Genomic DNA, 24266 nt, shown 5'->3' on the forward strand with positions numbered 1-24266 from the left:
GTGGCTAAAGAGCACTTGGCAATCTGATTGCCTTCAAATGTTTTGGCAGTTGTGAAAAACAGATCTACAGGCAACTGTGGGAAGAACACCGAGTCGCACCACCCTGAAGTTCAGAGATGAGACCATCTGTTCACTTAGGCATTTGTGCTTTTGCATTCAACAGACATTTACTGCAAATATACTGTGTGCCAGGCACTGAATGAAACTTGGTCCCTGCCTTTAGGATCTCATAGTTTAGTGGGGGAAACAGACATGGATTTAAAAAAAACCCCAAACCAAAAAAAGACTCAACTATGTATATGGTGCTGGGGGTGTGAAAAGAAATGTGTGACCATCTCTGGGACATTGAAGGGTCATAAAAGTAGCAGTATTGGAGTGTGGTCTTGACTGGTAAGTGGAAGATAGTCAGGTAAAGATGGAAAGGAGCACCTAGGCTGAGGGGACTGCAGAGGGATGGGCTCAGAGGTGCAACTACTGCTGCGGGCATGTGTGTATGGGGCGGGCACAGGGGTGCACAGCAGTTAAGGTGTGGGAGAAGAGGGTAGAAAATAAAGGAGGGTCTTTATTTGGTCCAGGCTGGGAAGTTGGACCATATCCAGGAGACACTGCAGAGCCCAGTGACACAGTCGGATTTATGACGTGCTGAGAATAAATCCCAGATTCCTCACTCCGGTGTACAAGGCCCTGGGGTCTGGGCCCCTGCCCCCTGCAACCTCATCTCTCTTTAACAACACTCCCATTACTCGCTATGCTCCAGCCCCGCTAGTCTTTCTCCCTGACTCAAATGTGCCGAGGTCCCCACCTGCCCTGGGCTGGCACACACTCCTGCTGCCTGGAGTCCTCTTCCCTGACACTCTGCAGAGCTCGTCCCATTTATGCATCAGCCTTCACTTTAAACGCCCCCCCCCAGATCACACTATCTAAAGTAGCTGTCCCCTCCCACCAGCACCATCTCCAGCATTTTCTTTCATCTTCTTCTTGCATCCCCTGTAACACTAACTAAAATCAGTAATTATGTTATAGTTTACTTGATTCTTTTACCTGCTTTCTTCAAATCAAATAAGCTCCCTAAAGACATATTCTCTTATTTTCAGCCTTTTTTCTTTAGTACCTAGCACAGTGTTTGGCACCTGATTGATACTTGATAAACATTGGACGCAATGAATTAAATGGATAAATGTGATGGACTAGGGCAGCTGTTGGCAGCCTTCAGCCCACGGGCCCACGTGGGCACACCACCTATTCTTGTATGTTCCATGAGCTAAGAATGATTTCCACATTTTTAAATGGTTTAAAATAAATATTTGTGACATGAGAAAGTTATATAAAATTCAATTTTAGTGTCCACAAATAAAGTTTTATTGGCACACAGGCACACACCCTTGTTCACAGATGTCTGTGGCTGCTTTCATGTTGTGGCAGGCTTGAGCAGTTGTGATAGAGGCTTAATGGCCTACAAAGCCTGAGATATTCACTATCTGGCCCTTTTCAGAAAAGCTTTGTCAACCCCTAGACTGGGGTCAGGAAGAGGAGTTAAGAAGCTGTTGTAGTCATTCACATGAGAGATGAGAGGAGGCTGCACTAAGCAAGCAGGTTCTCTGACCTCTGCAAACCCCACTCCCAACAATTAGGCTGTTCAGAATAAACATCTCTTTGCCTTCACCAGCAAATCAAGTCTCTCGCAAATTACTCTTCCTAATTGCCCCACTCCCTGCCAAGTCTCCTCTTAAATCTCATGTGTCAAATGGGGATGATGGAAAGAAGTGATGGGGGTGAATGTGCTTCTAGAATCTTGTACACAGGCAGTTGTTGGGATCACTCGTTAGTGAAGTGCTAGAGCAGTTAAGAGAGCCGGCCAGAAGTGCCTACTGCCACTAAGGGGTCAAGTGAGATGATTACTTTTGCTTCCTGTTTTGGTCTATATCCAGGAAACTAGGCTCTGAACAGTGGAGCTCCACGTAAGTGCATTAAAAACGGTTGCTTGTTGGAAATCTCAAAGTTTTGCCGTCATCTACAGTTTAAGGATGGGCTTAGTGGAGGACCTTGTATTTGGGGTTCCACAGAGGAACCAGAATAAAAACTTGGTCTTTGGGATTTACTGAGGCTTTTAAACACAAATCACCTATCAAAGGCAATATTTGTCCTTATTAAAATGATGTCAATTAGGTCCTTAAATGTAATAGGCCCTATATCTCATTACCCATCTTAGAAATTAGCCAAGACCCCTTAGTATTCTTCTGTTTATAGAACTGTTGGCATATTTTTAAGACTTGAAAAATGCTTTGGACTGATTTTTCTTAGATCTTAACGTCTCCTCTGCTCCCCTCTTCTATACCGCCAGAACGTAGTATAACTTGTGTTTAAGCAAAACAACTTGTAAAATGCAAAAGTAAAGTAATTACTCTCTTTATTAGTTTCTCAAATACATTGATTACCCCCCTATATGTGTGAGGCACTGTGCAACACATGCCGTGCGCACTTTTCCCTATGGAGTTGACTCTTCAATGGGGGAAGAAAGACCCAGACCACAGATTACCGTACCTGTTGGCTGTGCATTGTAGAGGGTCTCAAAACGCTAACAGGCCCAGATCATGTTCAGATGGGTGGGTAGGTTAGCAAGACTGTCTGCCAATGAACTTGAAGGCTGAGCATGGACCCTCCATGAGCTGGCCTTCTTCGCCTGCTTTGTTTCCTTGACCTCATCTCCGAGCAGCCTGAACACTGCCTCCCCTGCCCCCTTCCACACACATGCGCGTGCAGTCGGACCTTGACAGCAGCCTCTGAACAGTCTCTCTTCAGTTGACGGACCAGCAGTGGTAGGGTATGTGGGACACTTGAGTGGGAGGTGGTTCCTGCCCTGAGGACACACACCGGAGACAAACATGAACAGTTATAGTTTAATGAGATAAGTCTTATCTCCCATCTCCTGTTGTACATCAGTGCCATTGCTGCCTACCTGCTGGTTAACAAAGTGCAAGAATTGTACACTTAGAGAAAGCCTTATAGCAATTTGACATTACTGAGATATTTGTACTGTATTTTACAAAAATATGTTTGTAACAGATTGGTGGGAAAACCGTCCTTCACCACAGTTTGAGAAGCTGGTGTGTAGATCACCATAACTTAGAAGTTTTTGATAGGAACAGTTCTGCGTACACATTTCCCCCTCCTCTGTCACAGAAACAAATAATCATATAAAGTGTTTTTTAAAAATCTTATCTCGTTTTATTAATTGTGAAAGTAGTATTGTGAGAACAACTTGGAAAGTACAAGAGTTCTGGGGTTTTTTAAAAGTAATCCGTACAGCTGACATGAGCTAAATGCTGCTTATATTTTAGTGTATTTCTCTTGTCCTTCTTTTCTGCCCATGTATCAATATATACATTTTTTTCATACATAAATGGGACATTGTACACCTATTTTTTATTTCATATATCATAAGTATTTGCATGTCATTAAATATTCTTTTTAATTTTTTTATTAAGTTATAGTTGATTTACCATAGTATATTAGTTTCAGGTGTATAACATAGTGATTCAAAATTTTTGCAGATTATGTTCCATTTATAGTTTTTATAAAATACTGGCTATATTCCCTGTGCTGTACGATATATCCTTGTATTAAATATTCTTTTTCAAAGGATTGCATGGTGGTCTATCATCTAGTTGTACCATAATTTATTTACCTTTTTCATATAGTTCTCTATTACTAACACCTATTTTATGCCCTTGTTTATTTGCTCTTACAGCTTTGTTCTTGAATCCCCTTGTTTCAAAGATCTTATAGCTTTGAAAAATTTTATAAAAACACCTTTGATAGTGTCTCTGAATATATCCATGGAATATATTTCCAGAAGTTGAAATTTTAGGTCAAAATTGTGACTATTTTAAGGCCTTAGTAAATTGCCCTTCAGGAATATTGAACCAAACTTCATCTACCACCAGCAGATGAGGCTTACTGCATTGAGTACTCTCAGGACTGGTACTGTCAGGGTGGGGACACTGTTGACAAAGATAAGGGCAGAAGAAATGAGTGGACCACCTGGATGGAAGACGATGGGAGTGCAAGATATTTATGGGACGTGGAAAACGGTCTGTTGGCTGAGTGTAGGATACTTTTAAGGAAATAGAAAAGACAGAAACAGTGGGTTGGAATTGGATTTGATAGCACACTGAAAGCCAATTTAGAATGGTGTTGGGGAACCACTGGTAGGTTTTAAGCAGGGAGATGGGACCCTCCAGGGCTCAGCTACGGGAAGATGTTATACAGCACCACCTGTACCGTACCACCCCTCACTCCCCGTGTACTTGCCCCTTCCCAGCTCATGCCTTTGTTTGCACTGGTCCCTCTGCCTAAGTGCCCTGCTTTCTAACATCTGTCAAAATTCCACACAAGCATCAGGGACCAGATTCTTCCCTACATAGTTCCTGCTTGATTACATAGCACTTAACTGTATAACATGTCATTATTACTTTTGTAATAATCATTTGGTGCACTACTCTCTCCTCCCAGATTATAAGCTCCTAGTGACCCACCCCTTTCTGTATCCTTAGGTATCTACTATCACGCCTGGCATATAGTAGATATTAATACACATTTACCAAAGGAATCCTAGGTACTGCATATGTCTCATATGACCTTGCATAAGTACTCCTTAGGTCAGGAGATGTATGCTTCAACAGAATGGGATATTGGTATCTCGGCTAAGTCTTTATCCCAGAGTCAGTTAGGTCATCACAGAGGGCTCCATGACCGATACCTTGCTCTTAACCTCTTTTCTCCCTTCCCAACTCAGGACTTCCAGTTGCTGGCTTTCGGAGGCCACTATCCCTTAAAGTGAGTGGAGAGCTTGTCTCTAGGAGTGTTTGCAAAACATAGTTGTTTATGAGAATTTTTACCCGAGTTTGCATCATTACACAATCAAGAAACTGGTGACAGATTTTGGAATTGGAAGAGATGCTGAAAGTCCATAAGTTGGATTTTACTTATAAAAAACTTAAGAACAAGAACAAAGTTCAACGAAGACATCCATTTCCTCACTATGCAGAATTAACCATTGTTAAATGTTGACACACTTGCTTCTGGTCTCTCTTCTGTGTGTATACTTTTATTTTTAAATGCATAAATGATGTATGGATACATTGTTCTTTAAAAATTTAAATGGTACAGATAAAGCTTAAAGACCCCTTGACTTTCATCCCCATGCCCCATAGTCTAAAATTTTTTTTGAAGTAAAGTCCTTTGTTTAAATGAGACTTTATGTAAAAGTCTGCTGTTAAATATGTGAGTATCCCATGTACATGTGTCCCATGTACTGTCATGTCCTGGGGGCACAGCAATGAGCAATATATGCAGGGCCCCTGCCCCCATGAAATAATCACAGTGGATAATTTGAAATAGTGGTACTTGCCCTGAAGAACTTCAAACAGGGTAAAGGGATAGAGAGTGACTGAAGCATGGAACAGGACTGGGGCAGATACAGTGGTTGGGGATGGCTTTCTGAGAAAGTGAAATTCGTGCTGAGGCCTTAATGATGAAAAGAACCAGCCGTGCATAGATGTGGCCAGAACACGCCAGTCAAGGACATGGCTGATGCAAAGGCCCTGAGGCAGGACCCAGCATGGCCAGTGTAGTTGAAGTGCAGTGACCCATAGGAAGAAAGCTACAGGGTGAGGTGGGGAGGCAGGCAGGAGCCAGATTGTGATGCCCTTGGAGGCTGTTGCCTGGCCTTTGCATGTTCTTATAATTGCAGTGAGTAGCCTCAGGACGTTTTTATAAAATAAGATCGATGCCTAATATATCAATATCCAAAAAAGTATAAAAGCAGAGCTGCTGGAATTGAAGCTGGAGTGAGACGCTCAAGTCAACACTTGCTGAAAATCTCTAATCTCTCTCCCGTCTCCCGTCTAAGAGTTGGGGTACCTTACACACCTTAGGCATTTCTAACAGCTAACTTCAGTCTGAAGACAATGGAGCCAGGGACTCCTCACCTGCATCCTATCCCAATCATAGACATTAGAAAATTCTTCCTTATGTCTCCTTACAGCTTTACCCATTGTTTTGTTTTTTAATAAATTTATTTATTTAATTTATGGCTGCATTGGGTCTTCGTTGCTGCGTGCGGGCTTTCTCTAGTTGCAGAGAGTGGAGGCTACTCTTCGTTGCGGTGCGCGGGCTTCTCATTGCAGTGGCTTCTCTTGTTGCGGAGCACAGGCTCTAGGCGCGCGGGCTTCAGTAGTTGTGGCACGTGGGCTCAGGAGCTGTGGCACGTGGGCTCTAGAGTGCAGGCTCAGTAGTCGTGGCACACGGGCTTAGTTGCTCCGCAGCATGTGGGATCTTCCCGGACCAGGGCTCGAACCCCTGTCCCCTGCATTGGCAGGCGGATTCTTAAACACTGCACTGCCAGGGAAGCCCTACCCATTGGTTTTAAATTCATCCTGGGGGGTGACACAGCTCTGACCCTGTTTCTATGGATTCGCCCGTAGAAATCAGTTCGAGGATACTTGCGGGCCTCTGCCTCCCCCTCAGGTCTTCTCTTCTGTCTCAGGAAGTGCCTGCTGTAGTGTTAGCCCTGTGTCTCAGCACGTGCTGTGTTTGTCAGGACGGGGACATTAATATATTGCCGGATCATCTGTTGTGCACTCTCTGTGGTGCTCAGCGGTCACCGTAGCTTCTCCATCAAAGTCATGTGCCCACAGCTCTAAAGAATGAGTAGTCAAGACCCAACCACATCTGCTTTCTCTAATTTTTTTTTTTTTTTAAAGAGAGAAGTGTAGGGGAGGCTTTTAAGTGTGACTGCCAGTTTCTGTGGGATAAATCCAGACTCCTCAGCCTGGGTTGCAGCTTCTCAACACCAGCCCTCCTCTCTACGCTGACTCCCCCTGGCTCCTCCCTGGAATTCACGCCCTTGTTCCTACCATCTTCCTGGCACAGATGTGGCTCTCCTCCTCTGCCCTTCCAGCTCACCAAGGGCCAATTCATAATCCACCTTTCTTTTTCCTTTCAATCTCATCTCTTTTTAAAAATTGACAATCTAGAGAAGTTATACAGGAATATGCTCTCATCATAAAATAAATAAATAAATATATATATATATATATATATATATATATATATAAAATAAAAAATGTGTTTCCTTTCTTGCCTTTTCCCCAACCCCTTCCTCTCTCAGAGTTAGGAAATTGCTGTGTATCTTTCTAGGCCTTTTGCTATGCAGTCCCATGGAAATTACTTAGGTTTTTGTATAAGATTGTTTTTAAAAGACATTATGGCACATGTTATACACATTATTCTTTGAGTTGCTTTTTTCACTTGACAGTATAACTTAGAAATTTTTCTAAGACAATACATGCAGTTGTAACTTAAAAAAAAACTATGCAGTCATTAAAAATGTATTTTTATGGTAAAAATTCAAATTCAACAGGGTATAAAGTGAAAAGGAGTAGTTCTCCCATCCCCTCTTTTTGGAGGTTACTGCTGCTAACACTTCCTGACGTATATTCATAAATGCTTTAAAACATGTAATCCTGTAGTATATAGTATACATATCACATAGTATCTTGAACATTTTTCCATATCTACATGCACAGATGCCTCGTTCTTTTTAGTGAGTGTGTAATGTTCCATTATGTGAATATACTATCATTTATTTAAACATCTCTCTATCAGTGAATTCATTTGATCTTTTCTGTTTGAAAATCTCGGACCCTTCTAGCTTGTGTTAAGTCACTCCTCCTTTGTTATGAATTTATTCAACACAATTAACATTAACTGAGTGTCTTCTGACTTCCTGGTGCTGTGCGGGGCACTAGGGCCACCAAGTTGCTTGATACACAGCCCCTTCCCCCTGCTTTGAGTTCTGCCAGTCTAATAGGAAGACACATTCCTAAGGAACTTCGACTGTGACATGAGCTGGAATGGATAGATATGTCTTAGCATATATATTATTAATTCTGCTTGGGGAAAGTAAAGGAGAAATTGCAATCGAACCCTAGAGGATAAGTAAGAGATCCTCTAGGTGGCAAGAAAGAGAAGGTCATTCTTGCAGGGGAGTAACAAGAACAATATGGGTTGGCAAGAAAGAGCGCACGATGTGCAGAGAACGGCCCGGAGCCCAATGGGATTGGAGCATATGCCATGGCGTGAGGTGGCTGGAGTGTTACTGCTTGCTCAGCAGTGGGTCATAGGAAACACTGAACAAGTGCCTAGACGGGCATGTGCTCTCTGCCCACGTTGTCCCCTATGCCCTGCAGACGTTGCCTCCAGATGTTGGCTCCACTGACATTGCCTCTGGCTCACCGGGCTCTTTCTTGAATTGGTCTGACTTGAAAACTATATAAACCTTATCCATTTTTGTATTCTTAACATGTCATGTCCTCTTTTCGCAGAGTTTAATCGGTCAAGAAATAGAACAGAATTCAGCTATGGCCCCGAGGAAGAGAGGTGGACGGGGGATTTCATTCATCTTCTGCTGTTTCCGAAATAATGATCACCCAGAAATCACGTATCGGCTGCGAAATGATAGCAACTTTGCGCTTCAGACCATGGAGCCAGCATTACCCATGCCCCCTGTGGAGGAGCTGGACGTCATGTTCAGTGAACTTGTGGTGAGTCTCAGACTTCCATCCCAGGGGTAGTCGGGGCTATCCAGGAGGGAGGGGAGAGGATGTGGACAGTTTGGTTAGACACAGGCTTGCCTTTCTTCAGTGAAATGGCCCCCATCCATCCCTTCGACCTGCACCCCCAACTGTCAGCACTGAGCCTGTGGAGAAGGAGAAAGAAAAGGTAGCATCACTACATCAGAGGGCTTTGCTGGTGCTTTAAGTGGAGGGATTTAGACCTTTAGGTCTTCAGATATGTGGCACGACTGCTTCCTAAATTGCCCTTTCTAATTCCTCCCCATCCCAACCTGAGATGCTTGTGTGCACAAATATTTCCTTCATCTGCTTCACACCTGCTGGGATTACCCCATGCTTCCCGCCACTCCCAGTGTGTAGTAATAGTGTCTTTTAAAAAATTAGTCATACTATCCCTCCCGTCCTTGATCCTTGGATGAAAGACATTATTACTTAAGTAGAGTATAATTATTTAGCCTAATGATAGGACTGCAATAATAACTGTTGTGGGAAGCTTTTTATAGATACTATCGTATTTTAGAATCCACTATACTGAAGTGAGGGATGTATCTAGTGTAGGACCCATTCATCAAGAGATGTAGGTGCTCTCTTCAAGTTTCTGCAGCACCTGTGAAGTAGTGTTTCTTCCCATTCTGTGTTCCGGAGGATATTATGGTACTGTTAAGGGCACTGGCACGGGCATTAGGAAGACCTTGGTTCAAATTACTGCTCTGACTTTATTATCTGTATCAGTATGGAAAAAGCATATGACTTTTCCGAGCCTACATTCCGGAAAGCAGAAGAAAAAAAAAAAAACCCACCTTCTCCTAGGTTTGATGTAATGTTTAAATGAGAATAATGCAGAGTGGGAATGGCCCAAAGCCTGCCCCTTCTTAGGGGTTCAATAGACGTTACATGAGGACTCTATCCTCCCTTGATCACCACTGGCATTTTGTAACGGAGTTAGTTCTAATCAGACCATTTATATTGTTCAACAGATACTAGAGACTGCTATCATTTTACATGAATCTTAGGTCAAAAAAGTAGCGTAGGCTGTGTCGCTGCCCTCAAGGGCTAATAACTGAACTGATTGTCACTCCAGCTTTGATGGACCAGGATTCACCTATAAGCTTCTCTTACGAGATAAGCCAAGAAGAGAGAGTACTATGAAGCTGATGTTGGAGTTCTGGCCTCCTCAGTGGATTAATGGGCTTATTACCAACCAACATCGGTGGGGAAAAGAGATGACTCCTGGCAGCATGTTTACACTTGATGGCGTTAAATATTTTCAGTGTTTCAGGCATCTCTCTCTACCCTCTCCCATTCCCACTGCATGCAGAACTCTGTTCTAGATGCTAGCAAGGAGATTCAAAACGGAAAACTAGAACCTGCTCCCAAAGAGCTGACAGTTTCAGTAGTATAACAAGAGGTATAATGCCACCAAAGGAAGAAGCACACACACCTCTGTGTAAATGTGTTTTGGGGTGTAGGACACAATGATGAGGAGGGTGGTCAGGGAAGGCTTTCTGGAGGAGGTGAGTTGTGAGGAGGGATAGAAAGTGAGAAGAGAAGTGGAGGGGATCAGTGTTCATGGCCGTCTCGGTCATCTGCAGCTAGTTTATCCTGTGACAGCAAAATCTTAGTGGTTACAACAGCAGAGGCTTATCTCTTGCTGATGCTGCATGTCCAGTGTGAGTCAGCTGTGCTTCTGCTCTGTGCCATATTCTGCTCAAGACCAAGACCCAGGTCTGATGGAATAGGAAAGAGAGACATGGTGAACTGCTAGCAGGCTCTAAGCTTATGCTTGGAAACGACACGTGTCACTTTAGCCCACATTTCTTTGGCCAATGCAAATCACACAGGGTAAGGACATATCATCCTTCTGTAGAGACTGGCACCACAAGTCACATGGCCAAGCCTGAGGTTATTGGGATGGGTGGAGGACACAGTCCTTTCCCAGGGATGGGCAGTAAATCCTGTATCAGGATGGCTATCAAGAAAGGCAGTAATGATGCACTGATGTGCTTGGCGTTATTGCCCAGTTAAAGTATTTTAAAGCCAAAAGTCAACCTAAGGAGACAGATATTGCTGAGAGATGAAGGCCTCCTCAGTGGTGGAGCTGGTGGGCAGAGCGAGTTCCACTCAAAGCATCCACCTCCATTGTCCTTTCAGTTGTATTCTGTCAGCCTCCCAAAATGAGACCCAAGCCAGAGCCTTTGTGGTGGCAGCTCCATGTACATCTTGAAGACAGCTCGTTGTTCTGTATTCATAAAGGAGAAAATTCCACTCTCTGCCTTATTGATGTCTTTATTCTGTGTGAAAATTGCCTACAGCTGTTAGTTGCTAAAAAGCCAATGCCAAACCAGAACTTTAAGCCAAAACCATTGGAAAACAAATTATCTTGAGGTTTGTATCTGTCCTGGTGAGTGATGGATAGATTTTTGTCTACTCTTGACTTCAGGGACTTAGACCACGGATCCATCCAACTGCCAAGGGTGTCCTGGGACAAAGGAGGTGGGCTCAAAGCCACTGGGAACCTCTGCCCTGGGTTCTCTTGACTAGTCGCGGAGCAGTTCTGCCTGTGCCCATGCATAGGAGAGGGAGGCCACGTGGCCTCTGGAGTCAGAGCACGCTGCAACCTAGGGTAACTTCCTCTGAAATGGTTCTATTGGAATTTGAGTTTATTTCCTCACCTACAAAATGGGGATAATGCCATCTCTCTGCTAGGGTTGGTGTGAAGATCAAAGAAGACAGCTTCTTTTAAAAGGCTGGCACCTAGTCATGGGTGCTTTATACCCCACATCCTAGTACAACGAGAAGGATAGGAGATAGTTCAGGTATTTTCTGGACACAACACCCCGGGCAAATATCTCAGGCTTTTCCTTTTCTTGAAAGCTGATCTGCCTGCTGGGAGCACGCCAGTGTGGGTCCTAACTTGCAGACCATTCTGCCTCTATCTGGTGGAAAGCATCTCATCAGAGCCGGTTGTTATAAACTAGTTTCCTTTGTCTCTTCTGATGAGTCACTCATTTTGATGTATTTTAAAGTGTTACCAAATAGGTTGGTTTCAGAATTACTTACTGCACCCTTATCATAAATCTCATAAATAAAGCAGGCGTGGGTGAGAGGTCAGCCGTGTGAATCTTTAAAGAATGGGGGCCCTGAGCAGTGCCTCATACTCTAACAGTCTCCCTACCACAGGTGGGGCAGTCCGGAGCAGTCCAACTTCAGGATGTAGTGATTTCTGGAGGTCCCAGACCCACACTCTGCCCCATACCACCCCCACCCCCCGCTTTGTTTTCAGTAACAGCTTTGTAGAGGTACAATTCACATACTCTAATTCACCTGTGTAAAGGGTACAATTCACTGGTTTTTGGTACATTCACAGAGTAGTGCCCCCATCACTACAATACATTTTAGAACATTTTCATCACCCCCAAAAGCAACTCCCTTACCCATTAGCCACCACTTGCCACTTCTCCTCAACCCTACCATCCCCAGGCAGCCACTAATCTAGTCTCTGTTTTTGTGAGTTTGCCTATTCTGGTCATTTCATATAAATGGAATCATAATATGTGGTCCTTTGTAACTGCCTCCTTTCAGTTAGTGTAATCTTTTCAAGGTTTTTCCAAGTTGTAGTATGTATCAGTACTTCATTTCTTGTTATTGTTGAATAAATTCCGTTGTATGGACACACCACATTTTGTTTATCCACTCATTGCTGATGGACAGTTGGGTTGTTGCCAGTCTTTAGCTATTATGAGTTTTGCTGCTCTAAATGTTCATATACAAGTTTTGTCATGTGGAAATATAGTTTCAGTTCTCATGGGTATATACCTGAGAGCGGGATTTCTGGGTCATATATAACACTGCATATAACTTTTGAGGAACTTCCAGACTGTTTTCCAAAGTGGCTGCACTGCATCATCTTACATTTCCACCAGCAGTGTATGAGAGTTCCAATTTTTCACATCTTTGCCAACTCTTGTTAGTTTCCACTCCCTACCGGTCGACCAGCTGCTTTTAAAACGGTTCTATACCTCCTGGAGAACTGAGGATGTGTAACTTGGGAATGTGGTGTGTGTGTGTGTGTGTGTGTGTGTGTGTGTGTGTGTGTGTGAGAGAGAGAGAGAGAGAGAGAGAGAGAGAATTGCCAAATAGAAATAAAGTCTTCTTGCCAACAATTTTTAAATGATTTGGAATATTTAAAAATAAAATATTGAGCATTAGTGTGATGTCTGCTTATATTTTATGCCTTTGAGCATCAATCCTTTTTCTGTATTACCTCCTCCTCCTCCCCTCTCCACTTCTGCTTTGCCCTTTGCCTCAGCCACAAATCAAGAACGTAACCAGGGCTTCCCTGGTGGCGCAGTGGTTGAGAGTCCGCCTGCCGATGCAGGGGACACGGGTTCGTGCCCTGGTCCGGGAGGATCCCACATGCCGCGGAGAGGCTGGGCCCGTGAGCCATGGCTGCGGAGCCTGCGCGTCCGGAGCCTGTGCTCCACAGCAGGAGAGGCCACAGCAGTGAGAGGCCCGCGTACCGCAAAAAAAAAAAAGAATGTAACCAATCTGAGATTCAGCATTTTTCCCGGAAAATAAGATTCAGCTGAAGTCTTGTCTTTTCTACAGGGTTTTTAGGTCTTAGATTATCGCCACCAACATATTTGAAGAGTGCTGGGGATGATAGCTCTGTGCACTGTCCTTGTTCAAGTAACTTCTTCCATCTTGACGTTAGCAGTGGAAGATTTCCTTGGGGAAAAACAGAAGAATGTGTTATTAATTGACAGATCGATTCTTTTGATGTATGTGTGTGTGTTAAGTGCCTGCTCTGTGCCAGGCCCTGAGGCAGCTGGTCCTTAATGACTTTGTGGGGCGGAAGGTCTAGCAGGGGAAACAGGCAACAAAACAGGCACTCTTATCCACTGTGACTGAGGGCTGTGAGAGGGGCCGCTCCAGCAGTACGTTTTCCTGGGGAAGAACCTTTATTCCCCTCTTTTTTTCACAAGGTGAGAGTTGATTCCCAGGTTCTATTTCCATCACTCTTAGCTCTCTTGCTGGGAAGTAATATTCTCAGCTTCTCTTCCAACTCCTCTTTGGAATATGCATAGCTTAGTCTCTCTCCCTTTCCCTAATTCTCTGCAAATCAACCTGCCTTCAGAAAGCATACATTCTGTGACCCTTGGTGCTATAAATTTCATAGGTTTGAACCCCCTTGGGGAGTTTGCAATTGTCCAGCTGTCTCCATGATGGGTGGCTAAGTGTCTAATTCAGCACTGAAATCTCAACAAGCCCACTTGTCTACAGATGAAAGTTGGGTTCTCCAACCCAGCTTTCAGGAGTGAAAAGGAAGGTATTTTGATCTCCATTTGCTTGATTTCTTAACCTAGCTGTCATTTAATTCCATTCTTGTTGGGGAAGGAGGATGCTGCTTACTCACACCTACCCCCAAGCCTCACAGGTACCTAGTGTGGAAGGATCTTGGAAGCCTTCCTGGAGGAAGTGATATTTAATGTAAGACATGAAAAACTAGAAGGAATTATCCAGGGGAAAAGGAGAGAAAAGAGTGTTACAGACAGTGAAAACAGCATGTATGGGATTGGGAGGTGAGAGATAAAATGTGGAAAGCTCAAGGAGCTGAAAGTTCAGTGTGGATAGAGTGTGAAATAGGAGCCTGAGCGGATTGGGGTTCTGAGAGCCAGGAAAAGGGGATGGGGATGGTTGTGTTGATTTAATTATATATCTCAGATTCTTATTTGAACCAAAGGACAGTACCTCTGCTTTCTTACAGGTTTTCTCAATGAACTAAATATACCAAAGTACGTAAAAATATTTTGCTGTCTGGTTATATTTACAAAAATAACCCTTGCTCATTGCAGTCTCTTACTGACACCTCTTACTGAGGTATCAGTAAGTTTTAGCAAAAAGTGTCATGTCTCCTTGGGTAGATTCTGAGTATGTTTTCCGTTGAGTCCAGTTGTTGAGGTGAGATGCCTTGTTTCAATGCTTACCTCCTCTGCCTACTTTAATTTTGAAATGGAAAGGAAAGAGAATTTACCAAGAGCTCCCTTCCAATTTTCTATCCAAATACATAGACTCCTGAATATGCCAAGAGTTGATGGGCTAAGGGTATCCTGCAGAATATTTCACAGGAACAGCCATATTGGAACTGGTATCTCCTCACAGGTTCCCTCAGTTCTCTTGCCTTGTGAAACATCAGAATGTACAACTGCTTTTCCTGGGTGAGGTTTTAGGTGCAAAACCAGGTTTATGACAAGTATGATCATTATTTTAGAATGGTACTTGGAATCAGTTTCACAGACTGACCAGAGGAAAACTTTCCTTTCTAATATAGTACATCACTGTGAATTTATAGCTAGTTGGGAATAACAGGCAGTATGGACCCAAGTTTTCCTAAGCCTGAAATGTTACCAATTCCATTTACAGTGTTTCCTGATTAATCTGCCTTCTTTCAAATTCAGTGTTTAGTCTACCATTTATTTGGGCAATGGGTCTAATGTTCTGGGATAATTTGTTATACAGTGCTGTGCCTTCCAGGAAACATAAAATATTTTAAAGAAACTTATTGAGAAATTTATTAATGATCACCTTTTATGCAATTGAGGACTGTCAACAAAAGTTAACGTCTCAATGGGGAAGATAGTGATGGTGGATAATGAGAAGATTTGTATGTTCATAAATATAATAACTTAGTATGGGTCAGTTTTATCGTTATTAAGTCCTGAGGACACTCTCAATATTAGTAACCAGAATAGACTTTGAGAAATGAAGAAAGTAGGAATGAGAGGATTTAGTTGATGTATCGGAGTTAGATGAATTCACAGTCAAGGTAAGCTGTGCCAGATGAATTCCCTTGGGAACCTACATCAGTAATCTCTTCATTTTTCATTATGTCCTGAAGTCACTTTGGTATGAAAAGAGCTACAGGAATCAAAATTAGTCTTATGATTTACTAGTGTTCAGATTTTGTTCTTTTACTATCCATGTGAATTGGTACCAATCTTCTCAGGCTATCAACATAATTTCTTTTATTACTAGGGCTATTTTAAGCGCTCTTTAATAATAAAATTTTTCCATTATCACCAGAATTGATGAAAAGTTTCAACACTTTTTATCTGTTTATTTTTAAAACTTGCCTTTTATACGAAGACCATGACTAAGAATAGAAAGTTTCTTGCAGGAGCTATTCAGTTCCTTGTCTCCAAGAAAGATGAAAAAATTGGGTAGCAGGAACATTTGATATTAACCTGATGGAAGAACCAAAAAACTGCTTGTAAGAAGTCATATTTTTAATCTGTTGTTCTTAATTGGAGTGTAAAGGATTGCTTGGTAATTAAGCAGAGGAAATCAGACTGTATAAAGACTTCAAAGATATATCTAGAATAGTCTCAAAATGTTCAGTTGTCTGGAAGCCAAAAATCGTAGTCTAATGAAGGAATTGATATCAAAATTGTTCAATTTCCATGAGGTTAATTTTGTTTTTTCAATTGACAAACCTATAAAAGTCAAAAGAGAAAATCCTGTTTATCTAAAGCACATAGTTAGTTGACAGAGAAGAAAAAAAATACTGAGTAGATATTCCCTTGACACTGTTGCATTTTTGGATAAATCAACTTGATGGGTTCATAGAAAAATGTTTGGAACAGTATGAAAACATGTAATACATCACAAAGGGAAGTGGGAGTGTAGATATGGGCTTAAATGTGTTCAGTGCTAAAATTCCTATGGGGTAGATGTGGACTACTGCCAATATACAGTCAATTTAAAGGTGACACCAAAACAATCCTAAACCCAGAACTTTATAAACAAATTATTTAGGCCCTGAGAACACCTGATGATTTGCCATACAGGGGATGTGGATATAGGTGGTTTCGCTTGCTTTTATCTATTGTACTTTTGAACAGAACTTTGTAATAAATCCAGGAATCAAGTAGGATTGGCAGTAGATCTTCATCCCAATGGACAGTATACACTTCTTTGTACTGGTTGAGGTCCTGTCTGCTTAGAGACAGTAAGATGGTCAAGATGGTTTTCAAAGTTTTCTTCAATCTTCTGATTCACAAAAACAAATCCAGGAACGCTTAAGATAAAACCACAAAACCATTTTACTCCTTCTAGTCCTAAATTTATATCTTATCTCATCAAGACCATTCCAAATGTCCTTTTCTCCATTTACATTTTTTACTTCATGTTAGATAGTTTGTTATCAGTCCATTTATTTCTGGGTGCTTCTTAATTTAGATTAGGGACTGAAATGGGGGTGGGGACGCAGGGAGAGATGGAGGAAATAAACATGAAACCTTTATTTTTTTACTTATTTTTTTAATACAAATACTGTAAAACCATCTCTGAACCGATAATGTTATTGAGAAAATGGTTATGAGTCCCCTTGGCCTTGATGATTTTCATTATTAGGAGTCCTAAAGAGATGCTGAGCGGTATGTATCTACTTAGCTTTTGGCTACAACTTAAAATCTGATTGTTTAACTTAATCCTCAGGCTACCATGTGCGAGTTACACAAAGTCAGCAAACTGCGCTACTTGCCAACTCTTTACGTGTCCCCATACAAACCAATATAGGTTTTAAAGACTGGGAGGATAATTTGATCTCTATAAGTAGTGTGGTTTAGGTAAGCTTTCAAGTGTAATTTTGAAAAGGTGTTTCAGTAATGGCTAGTTTGTACAAATAACTGCACTTGAGAATATCTATTGATGCACTGGGAATCATTTAAACACCACTTGCTCTCACAAAACATATGTCACATGGCCTGCGGGAGGTGAATGCCCAATACATGGATCGTGTATTTCAGTTGTAAACTGTCCTCAACTCTTTTTTTATCTGCTGTGATTGGAATCCCCTATCCTCTACCTTCAATTCCTAGAATTCCTCTGGAATTTCAAACTGTTTCTTGATTCGTGTTGTAGGAGCTCAGTACCAGCTACATCTTTTAGTTATGATTTTCTGGCTCATGGATGAAGGAAAAAATATATATATATGTAATATATATAATATATATTTTTAAAAACGAGATTCCTAAAAAAGGAATTTTCCCCCTCTTGTCCAATTTTAAATGAATCTACTGGAAACATCCTACCGCTGCTAGATGTTTATTTCATTACACAATATAATATTTAAGAACTAAACTGAACCAAATGACTGGAAGCTCACTTAGAATATATGCATGGGTTGTTTTCAGAAAAGATGGGTATTTCTCAGATATAGAAGAAAAAGCAAGTCCTTTGCCATCTTTTGAACAATTGGTTTGAGTTTATTCACATATGGACACTCATTATGTTAAATCCACTGTGAACATGCCTCTTTGCATTCAGAGAGCAGAATGGTACAGGCATCCTATCTGGCTTTTTCACTCTCAGGATCCCCAGAGCAGTACCTGGCCCAGAATCAATGCTCAGTAAATGCTTGTGGCCTGGATGAGTAACTTACTACTGAAGGATTACACATGAGATGCTCAGGATGTATTTGAGTGAATGTATGCATGTGTGTGTGCAGGAATTAATGACGGCTGAATCATCCAGCAATTGGGTTCCTATTTTGAATTATTCTTGAAGTAGTCGTGATAGATTTGGGCTGATTGCTGCACTCTTCCTACATCCCTACCCACCCATTGTCATTCTGTTTACTCATCTTCATTTGGTTGTCAGTTACTGTTTGAGCACCAGAGTGGCTGGCATGAAGGATAGTAGATTACAAGGCTAAGGGTGATAATGTCTAAGAAATATTTTCTGTCCTGAACAGTCTCTCTACCTTATATTACATGGTAAAATAAATAAATAGCTGCAGTGTGGGAAGAGACTCACTGTGCTAGATATCTTTTGACCCAATTAAAACTTAAAAGTGTCAGCTGAGCTGCCCAACAAGTCTCTGGAGGACATGCTGAGCTGGTGGGGAGGGGTCTGGGCGATAGCACTGCTGGTGTCACTGAGGGAGGGGGATGTGTATGGAACTTGGCTTCACAGTTGTCCACAGGGCCTTAGGGTGCCTCTCTCATCTGTCACTCTATAAGCTGATTCTGTGTCTCAGGAGACAAAGTCCCTCCATTCACTTAGGAAAACACTGCTTAGAAATTCTCTCAATTAAGCCTTGTCAACAGAAGTTGTATTAGATTATAAATATAAAAATTGGAAATTTGGGTGGCTGGATGGGTATTGGGAGATGATTTTAACGTATGTTTAGAACAGAGTTATTTATTTTAGATTACTGGAAAGCTGCTGGTGATGCAGACTAATTAAAAATTAAAGTTACTCTAATGAGTTTCTAGTTGAAATAACGCAAGGAAGCCAAATAAGAAGGCTACAGGTTTAGCAGCAGACTTCATCTAGCAAACTGGATAGTTTGCATTGCCTACTATTAAAAGTAGGAAAGGAAATAGAATAAAACAATTAACCATGGATAGTGAGGTACTAAAAATTATTTCTATTAGTCACCCTTTGCTTGTGGGATTTCTCACTTCTTTTTTTTAATATATCGAATGAAAACACTTCTATCAGACACAGAGAACCTTGTTGTGTAGGTGGTGGTGAGTCACATTGTGGTATTTTGTGTAATGACTAAGAACGTTGGCAGAAATCGTACAGGCTGAAGACCTTCAAGGTTTGTTCTCTGTGTGTACACATCCCTTTTGGGACTTAACACTCTCCGTTGTTTTCCATTTATGTCTTTCCTGACTGGTTAGGAATAGGTAATAATTCACTGAATGCACCTCTGTTTAAACAAACAAAAGTCGTATCTAACTTTCAGGTTTCCAAACCACCTCTATGAAAATAAAATACTGTTCTCAGGGTCATCGTGGTTAAATTTTAAGAGCTGTGATGTCAATTCATGACTCCTTGATGCGAAGGTCATTTGCTGTGGTAAGGCTGGATGTTCATAAATTTAATGATTTAGTACAGCTGAATAATACCTTTTCTCCATCCATTTATAAAAGGGTAATCTTTTTGTTGCCACAGTGTCACCCTTCAGCCCTCCACGGCCTTGTCTGGCCTTTTCCCTGTGATGTGGTACTTCTCACCATGTCATGTGACTTCAGGCCTGTTCACTCGTCCCTCTGAGAGGGTTTGACTTATATCTGGTGGTGTTGAGTTGTGGGATGGGAGGCGAGGGTGGACGAGGGAGAGGGCTAAATCCAGGGAAGGCACTGCTGGTGTTGGGTGTATGTGAGGTGAACCCCAGGGGGCTGCTGCTTGCTGGGCATGTGGGAAACCTTTGGTGGGTGGGGTTAGGATGGGTGACTTGGGCCCGTTTGCTGTGGGTAAATACCTGGTGTATTTAATTTGAAGGAGAAAAGTTAGCCTTGTGTGAATAATAAAATGTTGAAAATTCTGTGAGCTCTATACAGTGAGTCAGATGGATGATTACCTTGTCAGGGACTGTTTAAAAACCAAAACCAAAACCAAAACCAAACAAAGCAAGCCAAAACAAGAAACCCAAACAACCCAAAACAGAAACACATACAAAACAATGGGTTGATTGGCAGGGTGACCCCAAGGACCTGTCTTAGCTTCTCCCTCTCCTCATTTTTTTTTTTTTTTTTCTTGATACGCGGGCCTCTCACTGTTGTGGCCTCTCCCGTTGCGGAGCACAGGCTCCGGACGCGCAGGCTCAGCGGCCATGGCTCCCGGGAACAGCCGCTCCGCGGCATGTGGGATCTTCCCGGACCGGGGCACGAACCCGTGTCCCCTGCATCGGCAGGCGGACTCTCAACCACTGCGCCACCAGGGAAGCCTTCTCCTCATTTTTTTAATCTCCATTTCTCCCAGCGTTCATCATATGTCTTCCTACTTCTGTGTGAATATAGAGTTAGCTTAACTCATTAGAAATAGAAATCCTGAGCTCCTTTATTAGAGATTTCTCTTGTTAGCTGGAAACTCACTTGTTGTTGGCTTACTGAAATCTATTGACGTGGTAGATTTTCAAAGAATAAATATTAAATATTGGACTGAAGGTGTTATAAATAATCCCATATTTCAGTTTAGCTCACATCTCTGACAAGAGCTTTTCAACTCATTCAAGGCCCTTATTGTATATTATCTCAAAATTCTTTCCCTTGCTTTATTTAGCAAATCAGTCCATTTCCTTAGATTTGTACTGTGCCAGCTGTTTTCTGATTTAAATAGATTTCTCTATAGAGCTGCCTGCTTACTCTAGAGTGTAGGACTGGTGGGGTTTCTTTGTACAGAATCTTTTAGAAGTGGGGCTTGATAATATGCTTTGTTAGGGATGAAACTAGAATTTTAGTTCCTGCAGCTGGGCTTCCTTCAAAGTTTTTTCTTCTTAATAAAAAAATGTCTAATTATTACCTTTTCTCCAAGATATTATAACTATATGAAATAAATATTTTGTAAAGTTATGAAAAACATAATTGATATCTTCCCCAAGAAGAAAAGCCTTTAGGGTTTTATTCGTTGCTTTCAGTTTTTAAGAAACTTGAGCTTTCTGTGGAGAGGAGTGATGCTTGGTGCAGATGTTTCTTTTTCTTTCATTTGCTAAATCATTTTCCTTTAACTTTTAAAACTCTGTCCAAGAAAGAATAATATGAAAAAAAAAAATTCTTTGGCCGATGAAAGGAGCTAGGCCATCCCAGTCTTAGGTATGGTAGCAGGAACTAAATTTATGCTATTCATCTTTGCATTAATTGCCAATCCCCAAAACAATATCTGACATAGCTGGATTGCAAAAAGGAAAAAAAAAAAAAAAGTAAGGTGAGAGGTAAAAAGTAAAAGTAAGGTGATCTAAAAGCAACTGGAATGGAGGTTGGGCTAACTACATTTGTTTGTTAATCTTAGTGAAAAACTTGGCTATTGACCCGCAGAGGAGCCAATACTCTTCTCTAGTCCACCACTCAGGAAAAACAAAAAACGCTGAAAATGTTCTTCAGGACTTCAATCATTAATATTAACCTATCACCTAATTTAATGTTAAGGGACATTGGGGGAAACATTGCCTACCTCTTGGCCTACGTGGAATGCATACTAATAGAATCTATGTAATTTCCAAGGAAAGGACAGGAATATTTCATGGAAGTGATCACGGTTTCAAACAATAATTGTATCTGAAGTTGTCCCATTTCCCAGATTGAACTAGTTACAGTAAAGAGCTCTGCTTTTTCCCTTTCCCTCCTCTTCATACATTTGTTTTCAATCAGTTTCTCTTCTAAAGCAATTCCTCGGTTTATCTAATGTTCAACCAGAATTTTCTTTCCTTACTGTGTACACAAGGCTCTATTTTCTCTACTCTGAATTCTTTGTTTTCCTGGGGCTCCAACAACCAGGCTTGATTTTTTTTTTTTTTTAGAACTTTATTGAGATATAATTTACAAGCCGTAGAATGGACCCATTGTAAGTGTACGGTTCAGTGCATTTTTCTAAATTTATACAGTTTTGCAACCATCACCACAATCCAGTTCTAGAACAGTTCCATCACCTCATCTCCTCTTGTGTCCATTTGCAGTCTGTCTCTGCTCCTGCCTGTGGCCCCAAGCAACCACTGATCTTCTTTCTGTCTCTATAGATTGACTTTTTTTCCTTAAAAAATTCATGTAAAGAGATACTATCTGAGGTACAGTGATCCTAATTGTTTTGTTTTCCATGATTGCCTCTTTCAGTATTTGAGTTAATTATCAAAATGAAAAATTCTCTTGTAATATTACATTGAAGTAATTTCATAGCTTTGAAGAAACTAATGTGTGAGATGATTTCAAATTAGTTTGTACTCTGTTATTTTTCCTCCTTGCATTAATTGTGCTTCCATTCCCCAACTTGCCCAGCAGTGTATCTAAATGAGTGCAAGTAGCTGGAAAAGAAAGAAGGCAAAAGCAATCCATCCATTTTGTAACCAGAGAATGACCCCAAGAGTGGTGTCTGTGAGATGGGGTGTAGCTTCAAACACAGAAGGTAAAACTAAAGCTAGCAGCTTCCATAAGAAACCATAGAATATTTTTTTTGATCTGCAACTTGCAAAGATTTCTTGCAGAAGACAAAAAGCACTAACTCTAAAAGAAATAATAAGTTATATTTTATAAAAAAACAGTGATCAAAATAGACTGTTAACAAAATGAAAAGACACAGGTGAGGCAAAATACTCTCAGTACATACCTCTGACAAAGGACATGTTTTGCAACAATAAGACAGACAACTCAGAAATGAGCAAAAGATTTGAGTAGATACCTCATGAAAGAATGCGTATGAACAGCATGTGAACTTGTGAAAAGGTATATTCAGCATCAGTTGTCATCAGGAAAATGCAAATTAAAACTGCATTTAGACACCACTTCACGTAAACTAGGATGGCTAAAATTAGAAAGATGCAGCACCAAATGTTTGTGCGAATGTGGAGTAACTGGAACTGCCGTATGTTGCCGGTGGGAGAAGCAGTTGTACAATGGTACAAGCAGTTTCAGACGCATAAAGTGCAAAAACCACTTCAGTGTAAAGCTTTGCCAAACTTGAAAACTGTATACTTAGGAGTGTACATTTACTGTATGTACATCTTACTGCAAAAAAGAGAAAAGAATGGGTTTTAATCTTCGAAACTCATTGATCTTCACTATGTCCCAGAGTAATCCCCTCTCCCTCCTTCCCAGCTGCCCCAGCTTCCCTAACCTTACTTTTTTCTTTGCAATCCAGCTACGTCAGATATTGCTTTGGGGACTGGCAATTAATGCGAAAATGAACAGAACAAATTTCATTCCTGCCCCCTGGGGATGAATCTAGAAAGGGAGTCATACATGCTGATCACATAACTGCAGCAATGTGATAAATGCCGTAAGGTTAGGAGAGCAGAGAGGGGCTGCCCACCCCAGGAAAGTCAGGGTAGACTTCCTGGGGGGAATAGCAGATCCCTTGAAAAAGCTTAGATAAACAGGATTGATTCTTAGACATGGTGGGAAGGGCTCTCTGGGAAAAGGGAACAGCATGTGCAGAAGATTCAAAAATGGGCAACTTGTGATCCCACGTGCTGAAAGGTGGCTGCTGGTGGTGGGGGAGGGGAGGGGAGAGGAGAGGGAGGTGACAGCCGGGGCAGCAAGGTGGGGCAAGTCAGCAAAGGCCATACCATGAAGGGCCCTACCTACCAGCTAAGGAATTTGGACTTTATCCTAAGGAGAGGAGCTGTCGAAGCCTTCTGTCCTCTTGTCTTCCTAACTAGAATCTGAATTCCATGAGATCCAGGTCTGTTATTCATCTTTGCATCCTTTGTAATGTCTGGACACGGTCCTGGAATGGGTAGGACATCGAGTAGGTGTTGATTGATCTCTAAGGCTGTGTGATAGTCTCTTAGAATCTTGCATGCTTGTTTCAGCCATATTATTAAAACGGAATGAGTCAGAGCAGAGATACTTTTGGAATGGAGAGATGGGGGTCTCATTACACTCTGGGCATTGTGCCTAGGCACTCCCAATTATTATTTAATCTGTGTCACTCTCCTTGCTCAGGTCTACCAGTGACCTCTGATTGCTCTCAAGATAAAGACCAAAGCTCACAGTGGCCTGCAAGGTTGCTGTTCGCTCACTGTCTGCAGTGCTTTTTACCTATTTAATTCCTATTCATTTCTCAGGCCTCCCTTCAGTTCACTCACAGCCTTCACCGCCCCACCTCTCCCCACAGTAAGTGGGTTCT

General features: G+C 41.7%; 1 protein-coding gene across 7 annotated transcripts in view; it reads left to right on the forward strand.

Moving 5' to 3' along the window:
* DAAM1 (dishevelled associated activator of morphogenesis 1) overlaps window positions 1–24266 on the forward strand; it is a 179277-nt gene that overhangs the window by 57320 nt on the left and 97691 nt on the right. For 5 of the 7 annotated variants that reach the window (XM_089907762.1, XM_089907764.1, XM_089907761.1 and 2 more), the window contains exon 2: window positions 8388–8606. In XM_089907762.1, the coding sequence (XP_089763888.1) occupies window positions 8424–8606 (183 nt within the window). In that variant the 5' untranslated portion in view covers window positions 8388–8423. The other 2 variants (XM_089907765.1, XM_089907767.1) reach the window with 2 other exon arrangements.

The sequence above is a fragment of the Delphinapterus leucas genome, chromosome 2 (assembly GCF_059928025.1).
Source record: "Delphinapterus leucas isolate spDelLeu-1000000601 "Yukka" chromosome 2, BTC_Dleu_Yukka2, whole genome shotgun sequence".
Classification (NCBI taxonomy): Eukaryota; Metazoa; Chordata; class Mammalia; order Artiodactyla; family Monodontidae; genus Delphinapterus; species Delphinapterus leucas.